Below are 25,853 nucleotides of genomic sequence, written 5' to 3'. Positions count from 1 at the left end.
TCCTAGATGACTACTAGCCTGGACAACTAAACAAAAAATTAAAGCAAGACGTAATATTTGAAAAAGGAGATATTTCAATTTCATTTACTATTCAAAAATCTGGACTAATCCTGAAACTATCAAAATTGTATCTGCCAACATAGCAGGTAAATGAAAAAGAAACAGACATGCTTTGACCTTCTTTCAGTATATTAGGCCATGTCAACATAAATCTGACATTAAATAAATAAATATGACTGCATTAGTATAAAAAATGCAAACTGATTCACAACACAGGCAAAAACTTCTGTAAAACAGGAGAGAAGTTCTACCTTCTACCATAAATCAGCAATTGACTCTTGTGAGAGAAGTTTATTTAATTCGGTGTAGAATTTTACCATCAGTATTAATAAGAGTTAATTAAACCTACCTTCCGGAGCAAAAGGCCATGTGAGATATTCTCTGCCATCATGAAACCACACACCAGATGCTGGACAGGACCTGCCTCTCCACAATGGGGTCTCAGCACGAATGTGTTCAGTCCTTGCTCCCTACAAGCAAAATATTTAATGGAGAATTAGGAAAGATACAAGTCTTCCGAATACAATTATCCTTGTATGTCATTATGCCTCCCTATACTACAGGATACTTCTTACATTCCGTGCAATAAATTAATAGGAAGTGTACAGAGCCTTACCTACGGAAGTGGTTTAGGACCGTTAGGTTAGCGTATGTGTAGTACTGGTAGTAGGCATAAGGTGGATTTTCCTCATCAGCCCACTGAGATGGAGTTGGAACATCTTTGTCAAACAATGGATTTTCTGGTTTACTCTCATCATCCACAGAGTCGAACCCAATCACCTAAAATGTTACACAAGTACTGTAGCTCAAGTTTCATTTCATAAATATAGAGAAAAAATATGAAGTAACAATCAGTAAGATATTTTCCTCAAGATCAGATTCAAAAGTTCATGTGTACGTATCAGGGATTCTTTTTTGTAAATCATTTGGACATCAATCTCCCACTGACTGATAATGTAATTTTACTTATAGGAACTGTGTCATGATACAAATATAACAGAGTTGCTGTATTAAAATTATCAAAATCTAGGATATATACATGAATATTTTATAGAAAAACCATGATAATATGTAAATTAAATCAATTGGTATTATATCTTACAGTTAATTTAAATTTCAGAGAATTTCTTGTTTGGTGAACTGTTCTCAAAGTCATCAAATTTAAAATAACTGTGCTTGACAATGCAAAAAAAAAAAAAAACATCACCCACTCGCTGCTATGTACAGTCTCTGTCAAGTTTAATGGGTACAAGAATGTTCGCGAGTTTTTCAGAAAGTCAAAGCAGATTTATGTTTAATGTTTATGTTTTTGTAACTTCATGTGATCTGTAATATCTGACCGTCCACCATGGCCCACAAGAACCACTGTATTGCACTTTAAACACACTACTGTTTCATTGTTGTGTTTACACCTCGTAAGTATGGAAATTTATTTTGTAGTTTGTCACTGAACTTGCATGTTCATTTAAGAGTCATTACAAAACTCTGAACATATCAATAAAACCCTTATTTCACTTGCCACACGACAAAACCGAACATTTTAACATTTCAACAACTAGTAAATAACTTAAATGTTGCCATTTATTGTAAAATTTGATTGTATTCAATTTGAAGTAACACCTCATTCGCAAGCAATGAGCCAATCAATTTTAAGATCTTATAATACAGTATAATAGCTTGAGAATGGACTCATTTACAAAATGCTTCCAAATTTTTCAAGGTTCTTATACATACAATGGACACATGAATTAATGCATGATAATTTTTTTAACATCTCTTGCATGATGAAGTAACTGGTATTTATTTTCAATTTTTATAAATTCTGGGACATTAAAAGTCCTCAAAAGCACTTCCATGACACTGGAACTGATGATTAATCAGATACTCTTGAAAAATCCTGGATGAACAGACCCTATACAAATATTAACTGCACTCTAGAAAATACATCAATACAACTGTAGTAGATAGTAGCTTAAGAAAATAACCTGGAAGGTTCTCACGTTCGTAGATTTTTCCTGTATTCTCATCAATATTCTTTCTTTCATAGACTTATCAACAAATCAACTTGATGGACAAGAAAATATTGTTTAAATATTTAAAGATTGCAGCAGAGATTTTATTATTATTATTATTATTATTATTATTATTATTATTATTATTAACTTTATTGGCCACATTGGGTCACTTGAGTTGTTTCACGGTCACTTTCCTTTTGAAGGTTGTACTGTTTTTGTTCTTGTGATCTGCCCAGTACATTTTCATTCGTTCCAATCACAATTCTCTCAATTCATCTGAAATCGCTATAGCCCCTTCTGTGCGTCATTTCTGCTGAAAATTTGTCTTAAGAAAGGTATTGATTTTTTTTTTTTTCTGCATCTGGTATCTCGAGTCCAACTGCTTTGAGATCTTGCTGAATTTCATGGATCCATTGTCCTCCTGTCTTCTTTCCAAGATTTCTCATCACTAGTTGTCATAAAATCCAGTTTCCTGGCAGTTGCAAGATGTGAAAGGAATGCGAGATTCTTTTCTTTTTCATTGTGCTGGTGACTGGGTCAATCTCTTGATAGTTTCATTAGGAAGGATTCTCCAGACTCTTTCAACCTGGTATTTTTTTATTTATGCAAGTTATAATAATTCTTCTTTCAGTTTTGAGAAGGTGATCAGTTATTTTTTCATTTTTTTAAAATTTGGAACAGGGTTTCACAAGTGTGAGTGGCTTCCAAGAAAGTTATGATTTTAATAGTGTTGGATCAGTGTCTATTGACAGCCATTTCTAATTGTACACTGACCAGGTTAGAAACTGGGCTTTTTAAAAATGTTATTTTGTTAGTTCTATTTATCCATGTATCTTTCTCGTTTAAGTTGTGTATGATGATTTCTCCAAGATATTTAAACTGTAGAACTACAACTACATTTTTCTTTTGGATCATTTATGAAGACTATGTTGAGGGGTTTCTTGGACACAGTCTCAGTTTTCTCCAAGGATATCTGTAATTGTATTTTTAGGGAGATGTTTTGGAGATTGGTGATTTGGTCTTTGTAGTCAAGGGCTAGGAGAACTAAATCATCTAAAAATCCCAGGCAGTTTGTTTTTATTGACTGGTCTTTATCCAATTTTGATTTCAGGTAGGTTTCCCTTTCGCCGCCCGGCTCCATGGCTAAATGGTTAGCGTGCTGGCCTTTGGTCACAGGGGTCCCGGGTTCGATTCCCGGCAGGGTCGGGAATTTTAACCATAATTGGTTAATTTCACTGGCACGGGGGCTGGGTGTATGTGTCGTCTTCATCATCATTTCAACCTCATCACGACATGCAGGTCGCCTACGGGAGTCAAATCAGAAAGACCTGCACCTGACAAGCCGAACTTGTCCTCAGACACTCCTGGCACAAAAAGCCATATGCCATTTCATTTATTTTTACCTTTCGCCAAAGTTTCATGATGAAGAGCAGTGGACATAATCCATCACCTTGTCTGAGGCCAGTTTTTATTGTAAAAGCTTTTGACACTTCTCCCCTGAACTTTACCTTGGAATTCATGTTGGTTAAAGTTAGTATGATAATTTGAGATGATCTGAGGATTTTTAGAAGTGTCGTCTATGGATACTATAAGATCCTTTTTTTAAATCTAGGAATGAGGTAAAGAGCTGTTTATTTCTGCACTTGTAATATTCCATTTATTTTATTTTTTATTATTTATTTTGACTTTCTCCAACTGGAGATTGTTCCTGAGGACAAAGTATACAAAAAATCAAGATGAATATTAAAAGTAATTGTGAGTTGATTACTTAATGGTTGGTAAGCACTTTTGACATATGTGTGTTCATTATAATAAGGTTTAGATATAATTTTCACCACAAATTGCTCCAACTTAGGGACGTCAAACCTTCACTCTGCAGAAGGCTAAGGATTACTCTAATAAAGTTACAAGTCCCTGAATTGGAGTGCTTTGTAGTAAAAACTACATCTTATCTTAACACCAAAATAAAGTACACAAAATGACCAACAGATGGCACTTCATATGATACACAAGCAATAATAAGCATAACAATCGAGGTTTAGCAAAGACGATGTTCTTTATAACACATGCTCAACGTGTCGGTCATCATTCATCAACAATACCTGTATTCGAGGGACAATGTTGTGTGAACAGCATATTGCTGTCGGATGTTGTCTTTTATCATCCCTAATGAGGTCGGATGTTTGCGGTAGACTTGCGACTTCTTGTGTGCTTTATTTTGGTGTCCATAAAACCCCATATCATGCCAATCATGCATGTCAGTTATTACCTCTCTATCTCAAATATTCCGCGAAGTATCGCCTCCTCAAATGTTAACGGACTTTTGGGTTGCCCAGTACATTTAGGCCAAGAATTATCTTCTAAAAAATGTTACAAGGTTACCGGTTCAAACATGACAAAAATGTAATGGAGATGCTTACATATTGTAGGAACTTGTGCAGCTCTGGATGAGTATTGGGGTTATTCGTCACCTCAAAAAGTGGGAGGAAAATATTGTTGATGAATTCTTGGAAGTTACTCATGAGTTTGTTTGATTTGAAGATGTCACTGAAACATAAAATATGAAGTTATTTTACACCAATCAAGCTCATCATTAATTAGACAGCTAGAAATTTAGAAAGAGCCCTGTATAATTTTTCTCTCTAAGTATTGAGGAATTTCAGTAATCAATTCTTATATGGTCCACCAAAAATGGAGCCATGTTTTTAAGTTCAAGGATCACAGAAGGAGAACGTAGGAAAAGGTGATTCTATAATCTAACTCTTTCTCAACAGCTTTGGCATATTCTGCTTTTGTATCCTCTACTTGTGATGGTTTTAAATTCTCATTTTTTAAGAGCTACAACAATTTTTCAATTGTGAGTAAATCTTGCACAGTTTCACTGTTCAACATTGTCCTAGTGACATGCATAATAAAATGACTGCATTAATAATACTTTGGTCTAATTTCCTTTATGAAGTTTATGACCTTAAGTACCTCCTCCTATAAGTGATAATTGTCATTTTTTTGCAAGTATAATTTTGTGATTTATTGTATCAGAAGTACAAGCTTTACTTAAGGAAAGAAATATTCTTACTAGAGTCGTGGTATTTGAATGAGCCACCGGATATTATCTGAGCATACATTTCCAGCAATAGCCCATCGAGCAAGCTTGTCCCATTCTTCAGGGTTCTTGCCATAAATTGACAATCGAAGCTCTGCATTCTGATACTTGCTTTCTTCAAGATCAGATGCAACTTCCTGAAAAATAAATTACACATTAGATAATAAATGTATACATTATTAGAGCCCAGATTTTTGATGATGATGATGATGATGATGCTGATGATGCTTGCTGTTTAGAGGGGCCTAACATCTAGGTCATCGGCCCCTCTGGTATGAAATAGACGAAATGCGATTACAATTTAAAAGTACAAAATTCATCCACTGACCAGAATTCAAAACGTGATGATGAAGAATGAATTGATGAATATGAATTTAAAACAATCAGTGGATAAGACGCGCAATGCCTCACATTCCCATAGACTGCTTCCAAAGCCCAATCCTGAATCGATGATGCTTGTCTAAATGGGTCAATATCTATGTCAACGATCCCGCATAATGGCACTTATCGCTAGTAAAGGAAAACCATGGTATTTCTCAAGTTGCGGTACTAATCAAAGGTAGCGTAAACTCACGGTGTTCCAAGCATTATGGTACTACTCACAAGTATTGTACATCGTACAGGCAACGAAAACAATGGCGCCATTCAGAGCCAACGCAAACCGATGAGTTTCCTCACCTTGGTATACTAATCACAGGTGCCGGTATTCCCGTGGTGTTCCTCACATAGTGGGTACTAATCACAGGCAACGCAGACCGACGGTGTCGCTCATATAGTGGTACAACTCACATGCAATGCAGACCGACGGTGTCTTTCATATAGTGGTAAAACTCACAGGCAACGCGCAGACCCGTGGTGTTGCTCACATGGGTACAACTCACGGGTACTGGAAACCCACAGTCCACACACACACTGCTGCTACTAATCACAAACCTATTGTGTACCTAATGTAGTGGTACTACGCGCAAGTGAAGATGACCCATGGTGTTCCCCGTGTGGTGGTACTAATCACAAGTAGTTTCATGGTTCGAATTTGATCATCCCTTGGTCACCCCTTTTAGCCACCTCTTACGACAGGCAGAAGATACCGTGGGTGTATTCTTCGTCTGTGTCCTCCACCCACAGGGGGTCCCAGATTTTTATGGCATCTAATTTTTATTGTAGCATGTAAGGCAATTGAAACATGTCTGGTGGTGGTGGTGATTATTGTTTTACACACTGCTGGCCAAAAGTTTCTGGACAAAACATATGTACCTGCATGACTATGTTTAATGACAGAATATATTACTGTAACCAAGTTTCGAAGGTTTTCGGGCAATGGTGACGAGTTTATGTTCGACATTTAGCATCGGAAAAAATGCATCCTACTCTATAACACCTACAGTGAAACAAAGACGGGGCTCCGTGATGGTTTGGGGCTGTTTCACATTTAGTAGAGTTAGTAGACTGCACCAAATTCAAGGAACACTGTACAAAAACAGCTATCATTCCATCCTATCTCGTTATGTTCTTCCGTCTGGACAGCAACGTGGGTTTGATCTCCAATGAGTTAATGACCCCAGACACATGTCTTGCTATTGCATGAATTATCTGCAAAACAAAGAGAACTCTGGGGAACTGTTTTTAATGGAATGGCACCCCCAATCCCCGGACTTACATCCAATGAACTGCTGTGGGAGGAGTTGGATCAGCAAGTCCGAAAAGAGTGTCCTCCATCGGAAAAGCTACAGAAAATCTAGCAGAATGCCTGGCAAAGTATATCTGCATCGGTGTTAGAAAAACTTGTTATGAGAATGCCAAGAATAGTTAAAAGTATACTTGCAGCAAAGCGGGATTTCTTTGATGACAAGCGGGTTTGATGTGTTCTGGTGATATGTGGGAGTAAATGTGTACATATAGTCTATTTCTTGCTCAGATGTAAAATCTTAGTTTTAGAATATATATTTGTCAATTCCTTGTATGTTGTTTTCTTTTAATCTTAGTCCATTCTTTTTAACAGTTCAATGCTTGTCCAGAAACTTTTGGCTGGCAGTGTATGTCTCAAGCTATTGTGAATGTAATGGTACAATCCTTACTAGTCATTGTGTTAGTGTATATTTTGACCAAATTTGAGTTTCATGCCATGTTTGGCTGCATCAACTGGGGCAGCTGCACAAACATTCTGTTTGTTCTATGACCAATTAGGTAGTGAGGCAATTAACTCTCACTAATGGACTCTTGTGTTATGAACTCTATAAATATCATGAGCATATTGTTAGTTATGCCCCCCTGGTGGCCACGATCAATATATACGAGGGTTGGGGCAAAAGTCATGGCAACTATTTTTTTTTCTTGAAGATACCAGTCCAGTTGGAAAATGTGACATATACAGATGAAAGGACAAGGTGTTAACTACATGTGTGGAAAATGAATAGCACTGAAATATCGTAACACACTAATTTATTATGGTAGTATACAGGGCAATATGGCCTTCCCGGTGCAAAAGAATGACAACACAGTACACATAAAGTTGACATGACAAATCTGGGCCTAAAGAGCCTCAAAGTAGTCCCCTGCTACTGACACCACACGCTGTCAACGATGTGGGAGGCACTGAATTCCAACTGCCTCAGCATTTGCCATCCCCAACGTTGCTCATCATTGGTTGACGCATGTCCTTGTTGAAACTTTCCTACCCACCATGCTACTGTACTGTATGGTAGGGCATTATTCCCAAGGGCTTCCACTAATTCACTGTGACATTCCATCACATTTCTCCCTCGGAGAACGGCTATTTTGATGTAAGCATGCTGCTTAACACGGGTTACTTCCATCTCGCACGACACTCGCCAACGGACTGATTTCACAGCCCTCGCTGCACTATTGCCAGCTATCGCAGAGTTGCTCTGCATACACACTATGCCTGCAGAACTTCCACACGACACATATACGTTTGTGATCCGTTCACATTCTACAAGAAAAAAACTAGTTGCCATGACTTTTGCCCCAATCCTCATGTATATATATTTTTTATATCTCTTTTTGTGCTTATCTAACCTCACAACAGTGTCTTCTTGTCAATGGTGACAACTACCATTCTTATTCTGTCTTCCACTAATAAAGGCTATAGCCAAACATTTTGTATCCATATCTTTCTTTTGTGTGAACTCTATCCATGGATGCGTATATGGAAAGTTGGTGCTCTATTACCTCTACATACACACTATATGTGGATTTGAAGGAAAGTGATGAGGACATGCTGGGCTGAAAAAAAAAAAAAAAAAAAAAAAAAAAAAAAAGATGAATCAAGATGTTCCAAAGGAAATCAGTGAACAATGGAGACTGATAAAGGATATGGAAAAGAGGAAGATAAAACTAGTGAGTCATATGCTGAGACATAATGACTTCCTAGTAAATGTCTTACTGAGCTCAATAGCTGCAGTTGCTCAAGTGCGGCCAGTATCCAGTATTCGGGAGATAGTGGGTTTGAACCCCACTATTGGCAGCCCTGAAGATGGTTTTCCATGATTTCCCATTTTCACACTGGGCAAATGCTGGGGCTGTACGTTAATTAAGGCCACAGTCACTTCCTTCCCACTCCTAGCTCCTTCTTGTCCCATTGTCACCGTAAAACCTATTTGTGTCGGTGCAAAGTAAAGCAACTTGTAAAAAAAAAAGGTAAATGTCTTTGAAGGAAAAATACTAGGAAAGAAAGGAGGAGGAAGACCAAGGGAGACATACTTCGAGGATGTGAGAAACTTGATGGGCTATACTGTAAAAACTACAAGGAAGACAAGAGAACAGCAGGACTAAGGAGAATGGTTGCAATGACAAGGTTTAGCCTTTTCTGTATGATGATGCACAATATACTGTTTATTTCACTCCTGTTAGTTTTCTTACCTGAGCATTTAAAAAAAGAAACATATCACTGAAGTATGTAAAACTGGCATACTATGTTTTTTTCAAAGTATTATTTGATATAGGCTGGTAATGGAATTGGCGTACCTACATAAAAGGATGCTATAAATTATGATTGATAACTGTGTGCATTGGCAGATTTGATGTGTACAGAGAGGTATCATTTCTGCCATCCTGGAGATGGAGTGTGGCAGAAGTGGGGGAGATCTTCCAAGTGAAATGGACACTGTACGAGGCAATGCAGGAATGAATCAAGTAGCCACAGGCAAAATGGAGAACATTCTGTTTATTCCACATAATGCAAGACTTTCATATTGTCTGGTTGGTTACCCTGTGGACTGTACAGTCAGCATCTCAACGCCAAGTTGCCCCAACAAATATTCGTTTATAGGAAGGTGAGTTAGGGATTAGAATAACTTACCAAGGGAAATGTTCAATGAATTTCCAATTTCTTTGAAACCATTTAAGAAAAGGCTAGGAAAAGAACAGATAGGGAATCTGCCACTTGGGTGATTGCCCTAAATGAAGATCAGTAGTGATTGAAGCTGAAGGTGACAGTAAATAACCCGATCCCCTAAGGTGACCAACAGATTCAAACTGATGAGTTTCCTTATTTGGGATGATGGTCCCCTCAGTGTAGGAGGGGTATTTGACCCCATGTTGGAGGCAGCTACAAAAGGGGTCTGAACTCTATTCTAGGAGTGGTCTGATCACCTGCAGGCAGTAGCTCTAAAATGCCTTTGGGAGTGGCGAGCTCTAAAATGCCTTTGGGAGGGGCGACCACACCATAATAAAAGCCTAAAATGAAAATGGCATTTTTAAATCAGCCTCAGTAAAGGCTGGGGCATTCCCCGCAAGCGACATGCAGTTCTTATGCTGGGGGAACTGTGAGAAGAGAGCGACCAGCAGAGAACATTCTGAAGGTGGCAATAATCAATCCCAAGTCACTGACTGGAAAGTCAGAAGAGGTGACTGATTTTACAGAGAATGAGAATATTGCTATGATGGGAATGAGTGAGGTTAAATGGAGAGGAAAGGGAAAGAAGAAGTTGTGGAAGTGATACACACTCTCTTCTGGAGTGGAAGACGAAGTGGGGATAATAACCAACAAGATCTTAGATGAATATGTAGATAAAGTGGACTATGCAAGTGATTAGATAAATCAAAGTACAGTTAAGGGAAGAGAATGGATGAAGGATTTCATCCAAGAGTATGCACCCTAGACTGTGTACAAAGAAGATGATATGGACAAATTCCTGGAAACACTGAAGAGAGAAATAGAGGCTGCGGAAGCGACTGTCATAGGAGACTTTGATGCAATGATGGGATGTGACTGCGACAATAAAGGAATGGAAGAATTAACTGGACCTTCTGGATATGGAAAGAGGAATGAAAAGGGAGAGAAACTGGTGGATTTTTATGTGAGAAATGGGTTAAATGTGGCCACTACATCATTCAGGAAGAAGCATAGTAGAAAGATTACGAAGTATGGATAGAAAAACAGAAGGAAAAGACAATAATTGATTACTTATTGGTATAAAAAGTAAATCATAAGACAGTTGGTAGATATAACAGCCTTGCCAAAGGTGGCCTTTGGTGGAGACCATAGAGTAGTGGTAGCAAATATGAAAGTAGGAAAAATAGTGAAAATGAAATAAGAGAAAATAAAAGAAGGGAAATTAAAAGGTATAGAGGTAAAAGAAACATTCCAAAATGAATTTAAACAACACATACCCAGAAGTGAAGTAGATAGTGTGAAAGTGGAATGGGATACATTCAAGAAGGCATTTGTAAGCTGTGTAGAGAGTGCTCGTGGCAGAACAGGTGAAACAGTGAAAAATGAAGGGACCTCATGGTAGAATCAGAGAGCAAAGGAAACAGTGAAAAATAAGAGGAAACCATGGCAATTATGGAATAGAGATAAAATGGAAGAAAGTAGAAGAAAGTATCAGGAAACAAAAAGAAGGTGCAAGAAAGTAGTAAGTAAAGAAAAGCTGGTAAGGATATAGGTACACAAGAGTTGGAAGAGGGTGTGTATTGTGTTAAAAGGATTCTGTATGAATTTGTAAAAAATAGAAAAAAAAAGTCTACACAAAGCAGGTGAAAGGGGTAAAAGGGAGAGAACAGAACCATGGAGATAAGGAAAAGATATAAGGATTATTTTGATGAACTCCAGAATGTGAGAAGGGGTGTAGATGATATGATAGATGTAGAGTGTGAGGAGACAGAATCATCATCATCATCATCATTTCTTGCATGTAGTGTATGAGTGATCTCTATTTCTATCTGCACAGGTACATTCCTCCCTCTTCAACTTTACTCCATTCTGCACCTTTTTCTTGCAGATCATCTTTTATTTGAGATATCCATCTTGTTCTTGGCCTGCCTCTAGGTTGCTTACTCTCCAGGTTCCTTTCAAACCATTCCCTGCTACTCTCTTTGGATCCATTCTCTTCAAGTGACCAAACCATTTCAATCTTTAGGTTGCTAGAGTTTCACAAAGTGGTTCCATTTGTACATCTTTTTTGGAAAATATTTCATTTCTGATCTTATATCATCTTGTTTACTGAAACATTGACCTCAGAAATTTCATTTCTGCAGCCTGGAGTATGCTCTCATCCCTTCTGTTGATGGTGTAAGTTTCCAGTTCATCTGTTGTTACTGGTCTGATCCGAGGCTCTTTTTATGTCTGAAAGCACTAACCACTGGCTTACTAGGCCTACTGTGGATCTTTGAGTAAGTGTTTGGTTTTGCACTAGATGATCAGTGCCTCACAAGCAACGGCACTAAAAATGAAGGAGCAGTAGGACTTGCAAGCTTTCATCTTTGCAGACAACGTGGTGATTTGGGGTGAAACCGAAAATGATGTGGAGAAAAAGTCACAGAAATGGAGTCAAGAGTTTAAGAGATATGATTTAAATACCAACAAGGCTAAGATGGTGGTGATGAAGTTACAGAGGGGAGATAAACCAAAAATCGGAATAAATGACACCAAACTGGACAGAGTTCCAAACTTTATGTATTTGGGTAGTATAGTATCAAAAGACAATCCTGCAAAATATGAAGTGGACAGTTGAATTAGCAAGGCAACTCTATTTTACCACCAAGTAAGACAACTGCTGTGGGATGAACAAGTACCATTGAAAGCTAAGATGACATTACATAAATCATATTAACCTATACACCCATCCTTACGCATAGCTTGGAAACTACCACGTTAACGAGACAAGACAACTCGAAACTCCAAACTGCAGAAAAGAAGTTCCTATGCACTATGACACAGAAGACCAGGAAGGACAAGTTCAGGAATTAAAAAGTCTAAGTGGAGGTGGGAATAGCAGAGCCCTACTACAGAGGATACAGAAAGTAAGACTGAAGTGATTTGGCCATGTAAGAAGGATGAGTGCAAGCAGGACTGCAAGAAGAGAATATGAAAGAGAACTAAAATGAAAAAGACCAGTGGACAGACCCAGAGGAAAATGGACCTATCCGGTGAAAAAAGATGTTGAGGATACAGGACAAGATTGGGAAAAGATCACAAGAGAACAGTGTTTCAATGGACAAAGATGGAGGGGGAGCATACACCACACCTGGGCAACTGGAGATGGTCAATGATAATGATGACGACGATGTTATTGGTACGAAGTAGGCCTGATGCAGAGTGTTCTTAGATATCAAAGGCACTTGACTGTCCCAAAGGAGGTAAAATTGGGCTCCTTTCAGAACTCTGTTGGTGATTTCAGCTGAGCGTCGGCAGTCTGCTGCCAAGGTATCGGAAATGATCGACTTATTCCAATTTCTTTCCACCAGCATAATGTTCATATGTCCTCCTTGTCTGCTCACTTTCATTGCTACTGTTTTTGTAGAAATGATTTTGAGGCCAAACTCAATTGGTATTTCTAGGTGTTTAGCTTTTGCTGTAATTCATCGTCTGTGCAACCTCACAGTACTACATCGTCTGCACAAGCAAACACCTTAAAATTGTTTTGGGAATTCTGTTGTTTCACTCTCTTTATAATTTCATCCATTATGAATAATAATGGTGACAATGCACTGCCTTGTCGTACTCCCTTAGTTGTGACAAACCAATCCAAATATTCACTCCCTATTTGGACATAGCTCTGACAATGGTTATGAAGAACTGTCACTTTCCTGATAAGAGATTCTAGTACTTTACTTTTGTTAAACATTCCCGGATCTTGTCTCTGTGAGGAGACAGAATCCGAGAATGAAATCACAATGAAAGAGGTGGAAATTGCTGTCAAACAAATGAAAGAGGGGAAAACAGCAGGACCTGTTTGTGTACGATGGCTGTATAGGCTATTTAGATGTATTTGGAAAGAAAAATCTATACCATTTGACTGGAGTAAAGGAGTAATAATATCTACATTCAAGAATAAGGACAAGAAGATGTATGTGTATGTTCAGTCTTCAGCCCTAAGGCTAGTTGGATCCTCAACAGCTCTGCCATCAGCTGTCATAGATGGCCTAGCATCACTGAAGAGGCGTACAAGGGAAATAAGTGAGGTAGTTTCCCGTTGCTTTCCTCACCGAGCCAGAAGTTGTTATTACATATCAGTCTGCCAAGCCCACTGAAATGCATGCACCAACCAACCCTATGAGTAACATTTTTACACCATTCGTAGCAGGGACTGGCTGCAGAAGGAATGGCCTTACTAGCATCATATTTCATATTGTCAAAACCAAGGATAAGACGGAGACAGATCAATGAAAGTAACAAAATTGCTCTAGCCTATACCAGAAGACATAGTGCACTGTAAACACTAGGTTCTGCCAGCAAAGGCATGACAAGAAGATATGCGATAATTATCAAGGAATCACACTCATATCTCAGGTAGCAAAAATATCTGAAAGTATACTAGAAAAAAGAATGAGAAGAAAGGTGGAGGGACAAATACAAGAAGAGTAATATGGCTTTTGGAATGGAAGATGGGCACTAGCCCCTTCTTCAGTATGAGGCAGTTAATGGAAAAATATTGGGAATAAGGAAGATGTATGGTGATGACATTTCTTGATTCAGAAAATGCTTGCAATAGTGTACCCAGAGCAAACGTTTGGAAAGCAATGGAAATTATTTGGAAAACAAATTATAGAATATGTGCAAGCACTGTACAAAAATTGTTGTGGCAGTGTCCAGACTCATATGAGAAGAACAGAGCAGTTTTGGAATAGAACCGGACTACAACAAGGAAGTGTGCTGTCACCACTGTTATTTGTAATGGTTATGGGCAAAATTGTGAAGGAGGCAAAGATTAAATATGGGGATAGAGAACTGAAGGCAATGCTGTTTGCAGATGATATTTTGGTATATGAAGTCATCATCATCGGTTTGCCCTTCCAGCGAGCCGGGTAGGGTGTTTGAAAACGAGCGTCTTCTAAAGTTGCCTATTCAAGAACATTTTGTTGTCCAAGACAGATTCCCAATTCCATCCTCTTCTCTCCACGTCTTCCCTCAGTTGGTCCATCCATCTTCTTCTTGGTCTTCCAGCTGGTCTTCTACCTGTTATTCTCTTTTCCAAATAAGCACATGGTAACCTTGTGCTATTCATTCGTTTAACATGCCCAAACCATTTAAGTCTAGATGACCTAAGTCTTTCCTCCATCGATTCATTTAGACCTAGGTTAGATCGGATCTCATCATTTTTCACATGATCAAGTCGAGTCTTTTGGAGGGCAGTTCTAAGAAATTTCATTTCACAGGCTTGAATCCTACTATAATCCTTTGATGTTAGTGTGCAGGTTTCCAGAGAATATGTAAGGATAGGAATGAAATATGACTTGTACAGGGTCATTTTTGTTCTTTGTGGGACTTTCTGATCCCATAGTAGGTGTCTAACGATGCTGTAAAAGTTAGAGCCTTTGGTTACTCTGTTTGTTATTTCTATCTCAGCTCTGTTATTACTAGCGATTACGCTTCCTAAATAACTGAATTGGTGTACTACTTCAACTTGGTGGTCCTGTATTTGGTATATGAAGTGGACAGTCGAATTAGCAAGGCAACTCAATTTTACCACCAAGTAAGACAACTGCTGTGGGATAAACAAGTACCATTGAAAGCTAAGATGACATTATATAAATCATATTAACCTATACACCCATCCTTACTCATAGCTTGGAAACTACCACGTTAGCGAGACAAGACAACTTGAAACTCCAAGCTGCAGAAAAGAAGTTCCTATGCACTAACACAGAAGACCGGGAAGGACAAGTTCAGGAATTAAAAAGTCTAAATGGAGGTGGGAATAGGAGAGTCCCTACTACAGAGGAACCAGAAAGCAAGACTGGAGTGGTTTGGCCATGTAAGTAGGATGAGTGCAAGTAGGACTGAAAGAAGAGAATATGAAAGAAGTAAAGGGAAAAAGACCAGAAGTACACAAAACCAAAGTACAAGACAAATAGACATGTTTAGCGAGATTATTGAACATTATGGAATTGAAATCAACGTGGAAGTGTTAGAACAATGGTGTTGACTAGATGAGAAAGGGAAGGTAAAGGAATTATAAAAATAAATGAAAAAAAAAAAAAAAAGAAAAAGAAAAAAAAAACCACTTGAAATTGTGGAAAGTTTCAAGTACTTAGGAAGCGAACTGATGCAGGATGCAGAGCTGGACATGGTGATTAGTAAAAGGATTCAACAGTAAAATGCATTCTACCAGAGTATGAGAAACCTTGAGTGGAGGAAGGAAGTACCAATGAAGTGTGAAGAGGTGATGTACAAGATGTACTGCTGTCTAATCAATACTGACATATGCAATAAACATCCCAACCTGGCGGAAGCTGGACAAGGGAAATTAATGATGATGATGATTCAAATTTTTCAGGTAAATAAACATTTCACAATGATGAGCCAAAAAACCAACACCAAATGATCTGACATCATGTGATGCAGCATATAGTTTTGCTAGATGTAAAATTATTTTGTCAATTGGCAATATTCCAAATTTGAAAACTATTATTCTGAATACGCACACAAGAGAGGTATTTTGTTATAATAAGAATAAAAATGTCAATAAAAGAAAAAACAAAATAGTTACACCTGATGTAAAATGTTATGATTCCATCAAGATATTTTTAAATCCTGGGACTAATTTGGTTAACTACTCACACGTCAGCCATATATTATTTAAAAGGCTTAAAACAAATGATGGAATACGTGTAAGCAATGTACAAAAATTGTTTCGGCAGTGTCCAGACTCATATGGAGAGAACGGAGTGGTTTGTAGGGGTTGTAGTAAGGATGTAAAGGAGAGGGCATATAAGTCTCTGATAAGATCCCAAATAGAGAATGGTTCCAGTGTATGGGATCCTCACCAGCATTACTTGATTCAAGAACTGGAAAAAATCCAAAGAAATGTAGCTCAATTTGTTCTGGGCGATTTCTGACAAAAGAGTAGTGTTACAAAAATGTAACTTTTGTGATTAATATATATATATTTTAATGGTTCTGAAGTCATACAAACCTGGTCTCTAATCATTATCTATTAATTATGTACATATTAACTCAATACATTTTTAACTACGTTCATGTTATTTTCTGTAGGCCTATAACATTTCTGAATGTGACTTACCTTGATGATGCGTGCAAAGTACTTCCCATTAAGGTAATTGTCTGTCTTAAGAAATACTTCACGTAGCCTACTCTCTCCAATTGGATTGTACTTAGCATTGAACTTGTCAAATCTGTGGAATGTATTGCGATCCTAAAGACAAAAGTGAAATTCATATTTAGTCATCCAACTAATAATATTACAAAGGATATATATTCAAGATTTTTGAGGCAGTGCTTGACAGGGTTACCATTGAGTAAGAGTGTAAATATATATTGAGAGGAGAGTAAGAAAATTTAGTTTCTACAAATTCTTTCAACATAATTTTAAATAATATGTACATTTTGAACAATAATACTTATTATTTCTGAAGAAATCAAGTTCTCTCTGGATTTCTAAATACAATAATTTTGACTGCATAATAAAATCTCTCCAATAATTGGAATACATCATACAAAGGCTATTTACAATATTAACTCACATTCATTCTCTATGGTTTTATGGGCAGCTAACATCCAAAAATAATTCTTAAATTATTTTTACATACAGTACTTCAATGGGCTCTCCTATCATCTATGACTTACCTTGCATACACCTGGAGTTTTTTTTTGATAGCCATTTGACATTGCACGAACACATAGGTGTACAAGTTTTCAGCAACAAGTATTGTAAATTTTCAAAGATATCACAAGTTCACCTGCTGGTAGCTATGCTATAAATGTACAAAGACACTCATAATGATATCTCTGCAAAATAAGTATTTCAACAAAAGTTCACCAACATGATGATCAAAATGTCTTTTGGGCCATGTTCACCAGAAAACTATCAAAGTGTTTCCAGAAAACTACCTCAACGAAGCCAGTGATCTCCATGATCATACTGAACGTAGGAAGGAAAACTGTGAAGCCCACAGGATACAAAAGAGAAGATGGCAATCAGTAACTCCTCCATTAAGCACAAACAAGTGATGGGGTCATCATCATGTGGTTCAAAACTTGTCATTCATATTTAATCACATGAGGCACAAGGGTAACACATATTGATCACATCACCAGGCATAAAGACATTAAGGATTTGCTAGACGCACGAAAAAGTCACAGTGCAACATCTACCAATCACTTGGAAGTTATGATGTGTAAAGCTACCAAAATATGAACACAAAGCACAAACAAAACCAACGAGAATCAAATTGTGACACTGCAGAGAGAAAGAGGCTGATGTAACACAAAATAACACTGCCACCCATTTCCACAGTCTAAGAAAGTTGGACAAAAATGAAAGAGGTTCTTATTATTTCTTAGTGGCTAAATTAGTGGCATCTTCAGTCATTCAGTCACCACTGACCTGCATTTAGGGCAGTTGCCCAGGTGGCCTTTTCCCTATCTGTTTTTTACCTAGTCTTTTCTTAAATAATTGCAAAGAATTTGGAAATTTATTGAAGAACATCTCCCTTGGTAAAATATTTCAATCCCTAACAATTCCTATAAATAAATATTTGCCCCAATTTGTCCTCTTGAATTCCAACTTTATCTTCATATTTTAAAAACACCACCCGAAATTATTCAGCTACTAATGTCATTCCATGCAATCTCTCCACTGACAGCTCAGAATGGACACAGTCTGCTCCTAGGAAGTGGATGTCCAGTTGATATACTTATAAATAAAATACACCCTTCCTGTAATTTTGAAATCTGAATTTCTCCTTAATGGGAGGACATAGAGCTTATGATGAACATCTGATACACTATACTTACAGCATGTACATCCAGCATATCAACAGTAAGGTCATATGATGTGAGATTCATTGACTGGAATACTTCACGTAGGGTCATCTGCTCACCCTTTGTACATACTACTACTTCATCAGCATTATTCTTGAGTGTCTTCTTTATAAACCGTAGAAGATGTTTCTGATTCATACAAGAAGCTGCATGGATGTGGGTGTCTACCTGTGAAAATTCAAGAATACAATGTATATTATTCTTTATACTGTACCTTGAAACAGTCAATTGAGGTTCAAATATACATTTTAGTAATGTCAAATGATGGTAAATCTATTTATCTATTTGCCAGAAGAAAAAAACAACTTTACAGCACTCCCCTTTCTTTCCAAATGATGTCAGAATTTGTTTTTGTCTCCATTGTACTTTACAATGTGTTTCATTTGTACCTTGCCTTGGAGTCATCCTTCCCATGTTAATGTTATTTGCTTTACGTCCTACTAACTACTCTTTTACGGTTTTCGGAGATGCCGAGGTGCTGGAATTTAGTCCCGCAGGAGTTCTTTTACATGCCAGTCGTATTTAAGCACCTTCAAATACCACCGGACTGAGCCAGGATCGAACCTGCTCATCCTTCCCATCTACTTTTCCTTTTAGTGCTTGACAATGCAGTATGGATAGTCATGGGAACGAAAGGAACATACAGTAAGATGCAATGAATCAGAATTACTTTTTCTGATTTTAATGTAAGTTCCATAGCTCAGGTGATTGCAATGAATGTCTACCTTTTATAGTCATATTCCTTGGTCAATAACAGGTCATTAAAGTAAAAACTGTGTAGGTCAAATTAGAAACAAGATGGATCTTTTCTCTGTCTCTTCTTTCCACAGACATTTTAATGCAATCAATCAATCAATCAATCAATCAATCAATCAATCAATCAATCAATCACCACTGATCTGCATTTAGGGCAGTCGCCAGGTGGCAGATTCCCACTGTTAATCAAAGCAACCGTCTGACTGCATATTGAACTTGTCTGATTTGTGTCTGTACATTCAGGCAAAACTAAGAAGAATTTCAGTTCGCACATACGTTTATGCTTTTCAGATCAACTTTGTGTATCTTGCTGACCGTTGACTCCATTGACTACTTGTGATGAAAAAGTTTGCTGAAATAATTCTGAAGTTACACTGATGTATAAACCACGTGTTATTTTTAAATTTATGTGCAAAGCAGGCAACACCTAACTATCCAACTAAGGCAGGAAAGAGGCTGCAGATTAGAAGGAAACCAAGTAAACGCTTACTGCCATCTTTAGAGCAAATAGAAAACCTGTTCACTCTTCAAAATACAGTACTGGGAGATGTTCAATAAATTTCCAATTTCTTTGAAATCATTTAGGAAATGGCTAGGAAAACAACAGATAGGGAATCTGCCACCTGGGCGACTGCCCTAAATGCTGATCAGGATTGATTGATTGATTGATTGATTGATTGACTGATTCATTGATTGATAGATAGATACTGCCATCTGTAGAGCAAATAAATGCTCTGGGCTACGGGACGTGCATGTTGTATATTCCTCTCTAAAATATTTGTACAGTTTTTAATTTTGATTATTCCCCTTTTTTCTTCCTCTTGACATCATATAAACAGTGCAGGTCCAGACAAAATGGCATTGGAGTACGGATCCAGACTGAAGTCCACCATTTGAAGACGTGCACTAGAATGATCAATTACTGTTGTAAGCATTCTCGCTGTACGGAAGCTTATTGCAGATTAGCAGAGACCATGACATCACTGGGTGAACTATATGAGTCAGGCAGCTGTTTATCATCCACTCACCCAGACAAGGGCGCCCATACCCGGGGGCCTCCAGCTCTAAGGAAAAAGGCAAAAATCTAGTCTAGTCAGGTATTTTCCTTTCAAGAAAATGATGTAAAAGTCAGTATTACGTAGAAGCGGTAGTACTGTTCCCCACCAACAGGCAGGGAACACCCTGGATTATTCTACCACAGAATACAATTCGCCATTTATCTTCCAAAATATTAAAAATACTACGTACCCCCAGGTCTGCCCCCCCCCCCCACTACAAACTGTCATATGGGCGCTGATGCGCCCAGACACTGCACAGAGAATAACCGGCAACTTGATTGAGGCTCGTACTGTATTAATGATATACGGAATGATTTTGTACATTCTAAATCCCTAATGTTTGCAGATGATGTAAAATTCTTTACATGAACTGATGCTTCTAGTGATTGTTTTAGATTACAAGAGGACTTATATCAACTTGAAGTTTATTGTTCTAATAATGGTTTAAAATTAATTCAGGAAAATTGCAAGTTAAAATCTGGTTTTCTAAAAGGAAATGTAACCATCCCTTTAACTACAAATTAAATTCCAAAATTCCTGTAAATATTGTAGAACAGAACTTAGGTGTTTTAATCAGGTGTATCTTGAACTTCAGCAATCATATTAAACAAATATCAGTTAAAAAATCTTTGCAAAGACTGGCTGCATACCAAGGTATTCCAGAGATATTTCTAATTTACTCACCTATAAACACTCGTATGTAACATTGGAGTATTGTATTCAGATATGGAATCCTAACTATACTGTTTCCATATCTAGGATAGAGTCTATCCAACATAACTTTTATGTATATATTCTTACAGAATTGCTACACCACACAACTGCATAGAGAATATGCAAAATTGAAAAATTCTCTGAAATTATAATCTCCTCGGGAACAAAGTGATAACTTTGGTATTAGTTTCATTCATAAATTACTAAATTCACAAATAAAATGCTCCAAATTACTGCAGACTGTAAATATTTATGTTTCTCATAGATACACAAGATTCAGTCAGTCATTTGAAACTTATTGTATAATGTACAACAGAGGATTGTTTGGTCAATATATTATCAATACCGTATATATTTTATACAATGTTTTCACACATACATGTTTCAGGAGCCCCAACTCCCTTCATCAGCGATTTCTACATCAACAACATTCCCCCTATCTCAAGATGTCCGACTCATTGGCTGAATGGTCAGCGTACTGGCCTTCGGTTCAGAGGGTCCTGGATTGGTTAATTCCAATGGCTTGGAGGCTGGGTGTTTGTGATGTTCCCAACATCCCTGCAACTCACACACCACACATAACACTATCCTCCACCTCAATAACACGCAGTTACCTACACATGGCAGATGCCGCCCACCCTCATCGGAGGGTCTGCCTTACAAGGGCTGCATCCGGCTAGAAATAGCTACATGAAATTATTATCATCATCTCAAGATCTAACATTATTCTGTTTTACATAAAACATAGTCATATATAACATTATCTTTAACCCGTAAACACACACTGTCCATTTCTTGATAATGTCTGTTATAATGGAACACATTAAAACATAATAAAACACTTAAAACACTTGTAAAAAGTTTAGCTGGTTTTTCTTATATCTTTAAAATCTTTGTCTTGTTATTATTAAAATCCTTTCTAGAATAAACTGATTTATCATTAAATTATACAACACCTTAGGATTTAATTGTGTAATAGATTATATCAGGCCAGATGAAGTCGTGCTTTGCTGTTGTTGGACTGGATTTCAAACAGAGTGGATCAAACCTCCCATCATGTCCTTGAATTTGTTCTTCTTATTATAAATTATTGTAGCAGGGGAAGCAAACCTGCTCCACAATCAAACACTTACTAGCATGTATGATGAGTGTTTATGCTCCCAAAACATGTACGTGTGAAAACATTGTTTAAATAGATATTGATAATATATTGGCAGGGCAGACCAAACAATCACTTGTTGTACATTATACAAAACTAGTCAATACGGACCAACTAAGCCACCGAAAATGGTCAACTTGATAGAATCTGAAACTTATTGTCAAAGAATCAATTATGCCTTCTTTAGTCCAATATAGAGAATAAAAGAAGTGTGAACAAGTTAGATACTGATAATTTTTACTGTTCAAACTCTCTACTTATGAAAACAACTAAGAAATATAATGTGTGAAACTCACACACATCCTTTAACAAACTTAACTTTTTTGATTTGCAGTTACTAATTTGTATATATTCTTGTATTGCACCTCAAAGAGCCATCGCTCAAGTGCCATATAAACAAATAAACAAATAAATAGATTTCATTTGTTAATACAATACCAATTTCTCCCTTATACCTTACGTAATGCACATCTAATGTAACATGGTTTTATGCTAGCAAATATTGTTTCCTTTTTTGGCACACCTACCTTTCTAATATTATAAAAGTCTCTATGAGGAACAGCCTTTTGGGATGCTAATTCTCGAAGTTCATTTAGAAGAACATGGAGTTGAAATTTTGATGATAAATAGCTTAACCGACGATAACAAAATGACTTCCTGCAAGAACACCAAAGAGATGGTAAATAACAGTGAAGGCAAAAATGTTCCACAACATTAAATTGGGCATACTTTGAAACAAAATCTAATATTCTTATTATTAAAGCTGTCTTGTTCTGAACTTAGTGTTTGATATTTTGGTATTTACCAATACAGAACTGAATATATGTAGACATGATATAAGCTTTTGGGCTTTTGCTATGTCAGGAAAACAAGGTGAATTTCTTTACGTTTTGCAGAGAACTTTGCTCTGCGTCTCCAGAAAAAAGCTTGACTGTTCACAAGGAACACTTCTCCAATAATGAAGGTTTGAATTTATGAATGCTTAACTGTTGGTCTATAGTAAGTGGTACTCTCATTAGTTACCAGATGGCTCAGTGTATGCTAGCATTCCAAGTGGGAGTTGACAACTCCATCTAAACTCCAATTAAGATGTTTCTTGTTACACTGTACACGCAATGTGAAGTAACAGAAAGGTCATCAGACAAAATTGAGGTGAATGTGGTAAAAGAAATAAATGGAAATAAAAATAATAAAATAAAGCACAACAAAAGACTCAGAGGATAGAAGAATAGAACAGAGATGAAGAATGGAAGATTAGGAAAAAAAGTGTGTAGAAAAATCAGAGGATAATGAGTGAAAGTCAGTTGGCAGGAAGGGGGCAGCATAAGAGATTTGATGAGAAGCAGAGCAACATTTAATTCTGACACGAGACGATTCATTCCAGACTATGTATTAAGTGTCATACTTTCATTACACTTGTTCAGTTTAAGCTTGACTTGTGGCCAGTTTGCGAAAATGTCTGCACAAAGCCTCTTTAATATGTTGGCTGCTGCCTGACGCACATGTGCGTTATTGCATAAGATCCTGTTTTGCTTGTCTTTAATGGACGGCACAGTGATTAGGCTTTATTCTGCTGTAATGGCGTTCAGACTGAGGTTTGAGTTACTTGTTCAGGTTATTGGGAAAAGGGGGGGGGGGGGGGGGAAATAACTCTATTATTGTCTTCAGTTCCTTGAAAATCCTGCACTTCATTTACAGTGCATTAGTATTTACTGATAGTGCTATACATGAAGTAAATGACAACAATAATATTCACTACAGCATCAAAAACAGTTACTGAAGGATATTCTTGGTATGAATGATAATTACATAACAATGTAACATCACTTACAATGCAGCGTAAATATATTGTATTAATAATACGCACATCAATGATGCACATGTGCATCTACCAGCACCTGGGGTATTGTATCACTCTTCAGTGCTGATGATGGACATGTGCTTCATCGATGATTTCTCATGTGAATTGAAAACTCCACTTGTAATGTTAAAACTACCTTCTAACTAATTGAAGAAAGAGAAACATATCAGCTCCTTATAGGCTTGTCGAATAATGTATTAAGCATATGTCCATCCCATACTAACTTATGGAATCACTTACTGGGGGAATTCACAATATAGACAAGTCATCTTTAAGTTACAAAAAAAATTATTAGAGAAATGGTCGGTATTGGCAGGAGGACAAACTGCATGAATTTTTTTAAACTTTATTCTATTTTACCATTGCCTAGCCTTTATATCTTCTAAAGACTTGTATATATGAAAGAGAATGTAATCAGTTTCACCATAAACTCAGATATACATAGGTATAATACTAGAAATAGACACAGTCTGCACATAGAACCACACAAAACTAAGCTTTATGAATTAAGTTTGAGTTATGTAGGAAAGCATTTGTTTAATAAAACCATGTTCAAAATTTAAGAAAGATATATTCAAATTTGTTTCTAACCATTGTTTTTATTCTACTGAAGAATAAATAGCTCTTGAAAATTAACTTATGTATTTTTTCTTTTTCGGTTTATCTGTGCTGCTTTACTAGATTGTATATTTCTCTTTATTTTTCATGGTATGTATACTGTTGTTTTATCCTTTGCTACTGTAAATATGATTATTGACGTGTCCCATATCACTGTATGATCAGTTGGATGAAATAAAATACAATACAATATAGAGCCTCCGTGGCTCAGGCGGCAACATGCCAGCCTCTCACCGCTATCCGTGGTTCAAATCCTGGTCATTCCATGTGAGATTTGTGCTGGACAAAGCGGAGGCAGGACAGGTTTTTCTCCGGGTACTCCGGTTTTCCCTGTCATATTTCATTCTAGCAACACTCTCCAATATCATTTCATTTCATCTGTCATTCACTAATCATTGTCCCAGAGGAGTGCGACAGGCTTCGGCAGCCGGCATAATTCCCATCCTTGCCACTAGATGGGGGCTTCATTCATTCCATTCCCGACTCGGTCGAATGACTGGAAACAGGCTACTAATTTTCATTTCATAATACAATATAATACTACCAAGAATACAATTTACAGTATCAATGTCGTGCCCATATCTCAAATTTGATATTAAAATTTGGTAAGAGAATTGTCTATTAAGTCTCTTTGAATGGATCAACTAGGCTTATTAAATACCAAGAAATTCTGTAAACTCACAGTGGGCCATCAGCAATCATAGCACACAAAAGATTCATGTCTGTTACAAATGCTGAAAGGTTTGGGTATGGGTAGTGGCAAGGTTCATCTTTGTCCAGTGCTTCTTGGTTTTTGTACACCTGGAACACTCCATCCTTCGCCTGAATGAGGTAGTTCTTGGGCTCAGGAAATTCAATCTCCCACGGGTCTCCTTTACTGGCTGGTGCATGAACTGGATGATCTAGACAGAAATACGAGAAGTCATTTTATTATGATAATACTAAAGTTCAAGAGCAACACAAAAGCACACATTTGTGTAAGGTATGAAGCTTCTATGTTAAGCCTTCATTTTTATAACCAATTTTATTTCTGTTTAAACAAAAAATGCAGAAATGACTAAAAATCAACAAATCAAAGCCTGGATACAGGAAGCAATATTAAAGTTAGGATTAGGTTTCAGGAAAAGGGAGCAAAATTTGTTTATATATTTTGTTGAATAATATCAAGTACTCAATTCTACATTTTTACAGTGACTACAGATGGTTAGCAATAAATAAATGGATGTTGTCTGAATTGTTACTACCACTACTACTACTACTACT

At 37.1% G+C, this 25,853-nt stretch overlaps 1 protein-coding gene across 5 annotated transcripts in view; it reads right to left on the bottom strand.

Moving 5' to 3' along the window:
- Window positions 1-25,853, bottom strand: part of AMPdeam (AMP deaminase) — a 676,053-nt gene that overhangs the window by 14,442 nt on the left and 635,758 nt on the right. For all 5 annotated transcript variants that reach the window (XM_067156162.2, XM_067156170.2, XM_067156154.2 and 2 more), the window contains 8 exons: window positions 25,273-25,492; window positions 22,639-22,768; window positions 18,398-18,592; window positions 16,665-16,796; window positions 5,152-5,315; window positions 4,496-4,622; window positions 677-840; window positions 410-530 (listed from right to left, as the gene is read on the bottom strand). In XM_067156162.2, coding sequence (XP_067012263.1) covers window positions 410-530; window positions 677-840; window positions 4,496-4,622; window positions 5,152-5,315; window positions 16,665-16,796; window positions 18,398-18,592; window positions 22,639-22,768; window positions 25,273-25,492 — 1,253 coding nt within the window. The remainder of the gene's footprint in view (window positions 1-409; window positions 531-676; window positions 841-4,495; window positions 4,623-5,151; window positions 5,316-16,664; window positions 16,797-18,397; window positions 18,593-22,638; window positions 22,769-25,272; window positions 25,493-25,853) is intronic.

This window comes from Anabrus simplex, chromosome 1, assembly GCF_040414725.1.
Source record: "Anabrus simplex isolate iqAnaSimp1 chromosome 1, ASM4041472v1, whole genome shotgun sequence".
NCBI lineage: Eukaryota > Metazoa > Arthropoda > Insecta > Orthoptera > Tettigoniidae > Anabrus > Anabrus simplex.
This window is presented reverse-complemented; position numbering and strand designations above follow the sequence as displayed.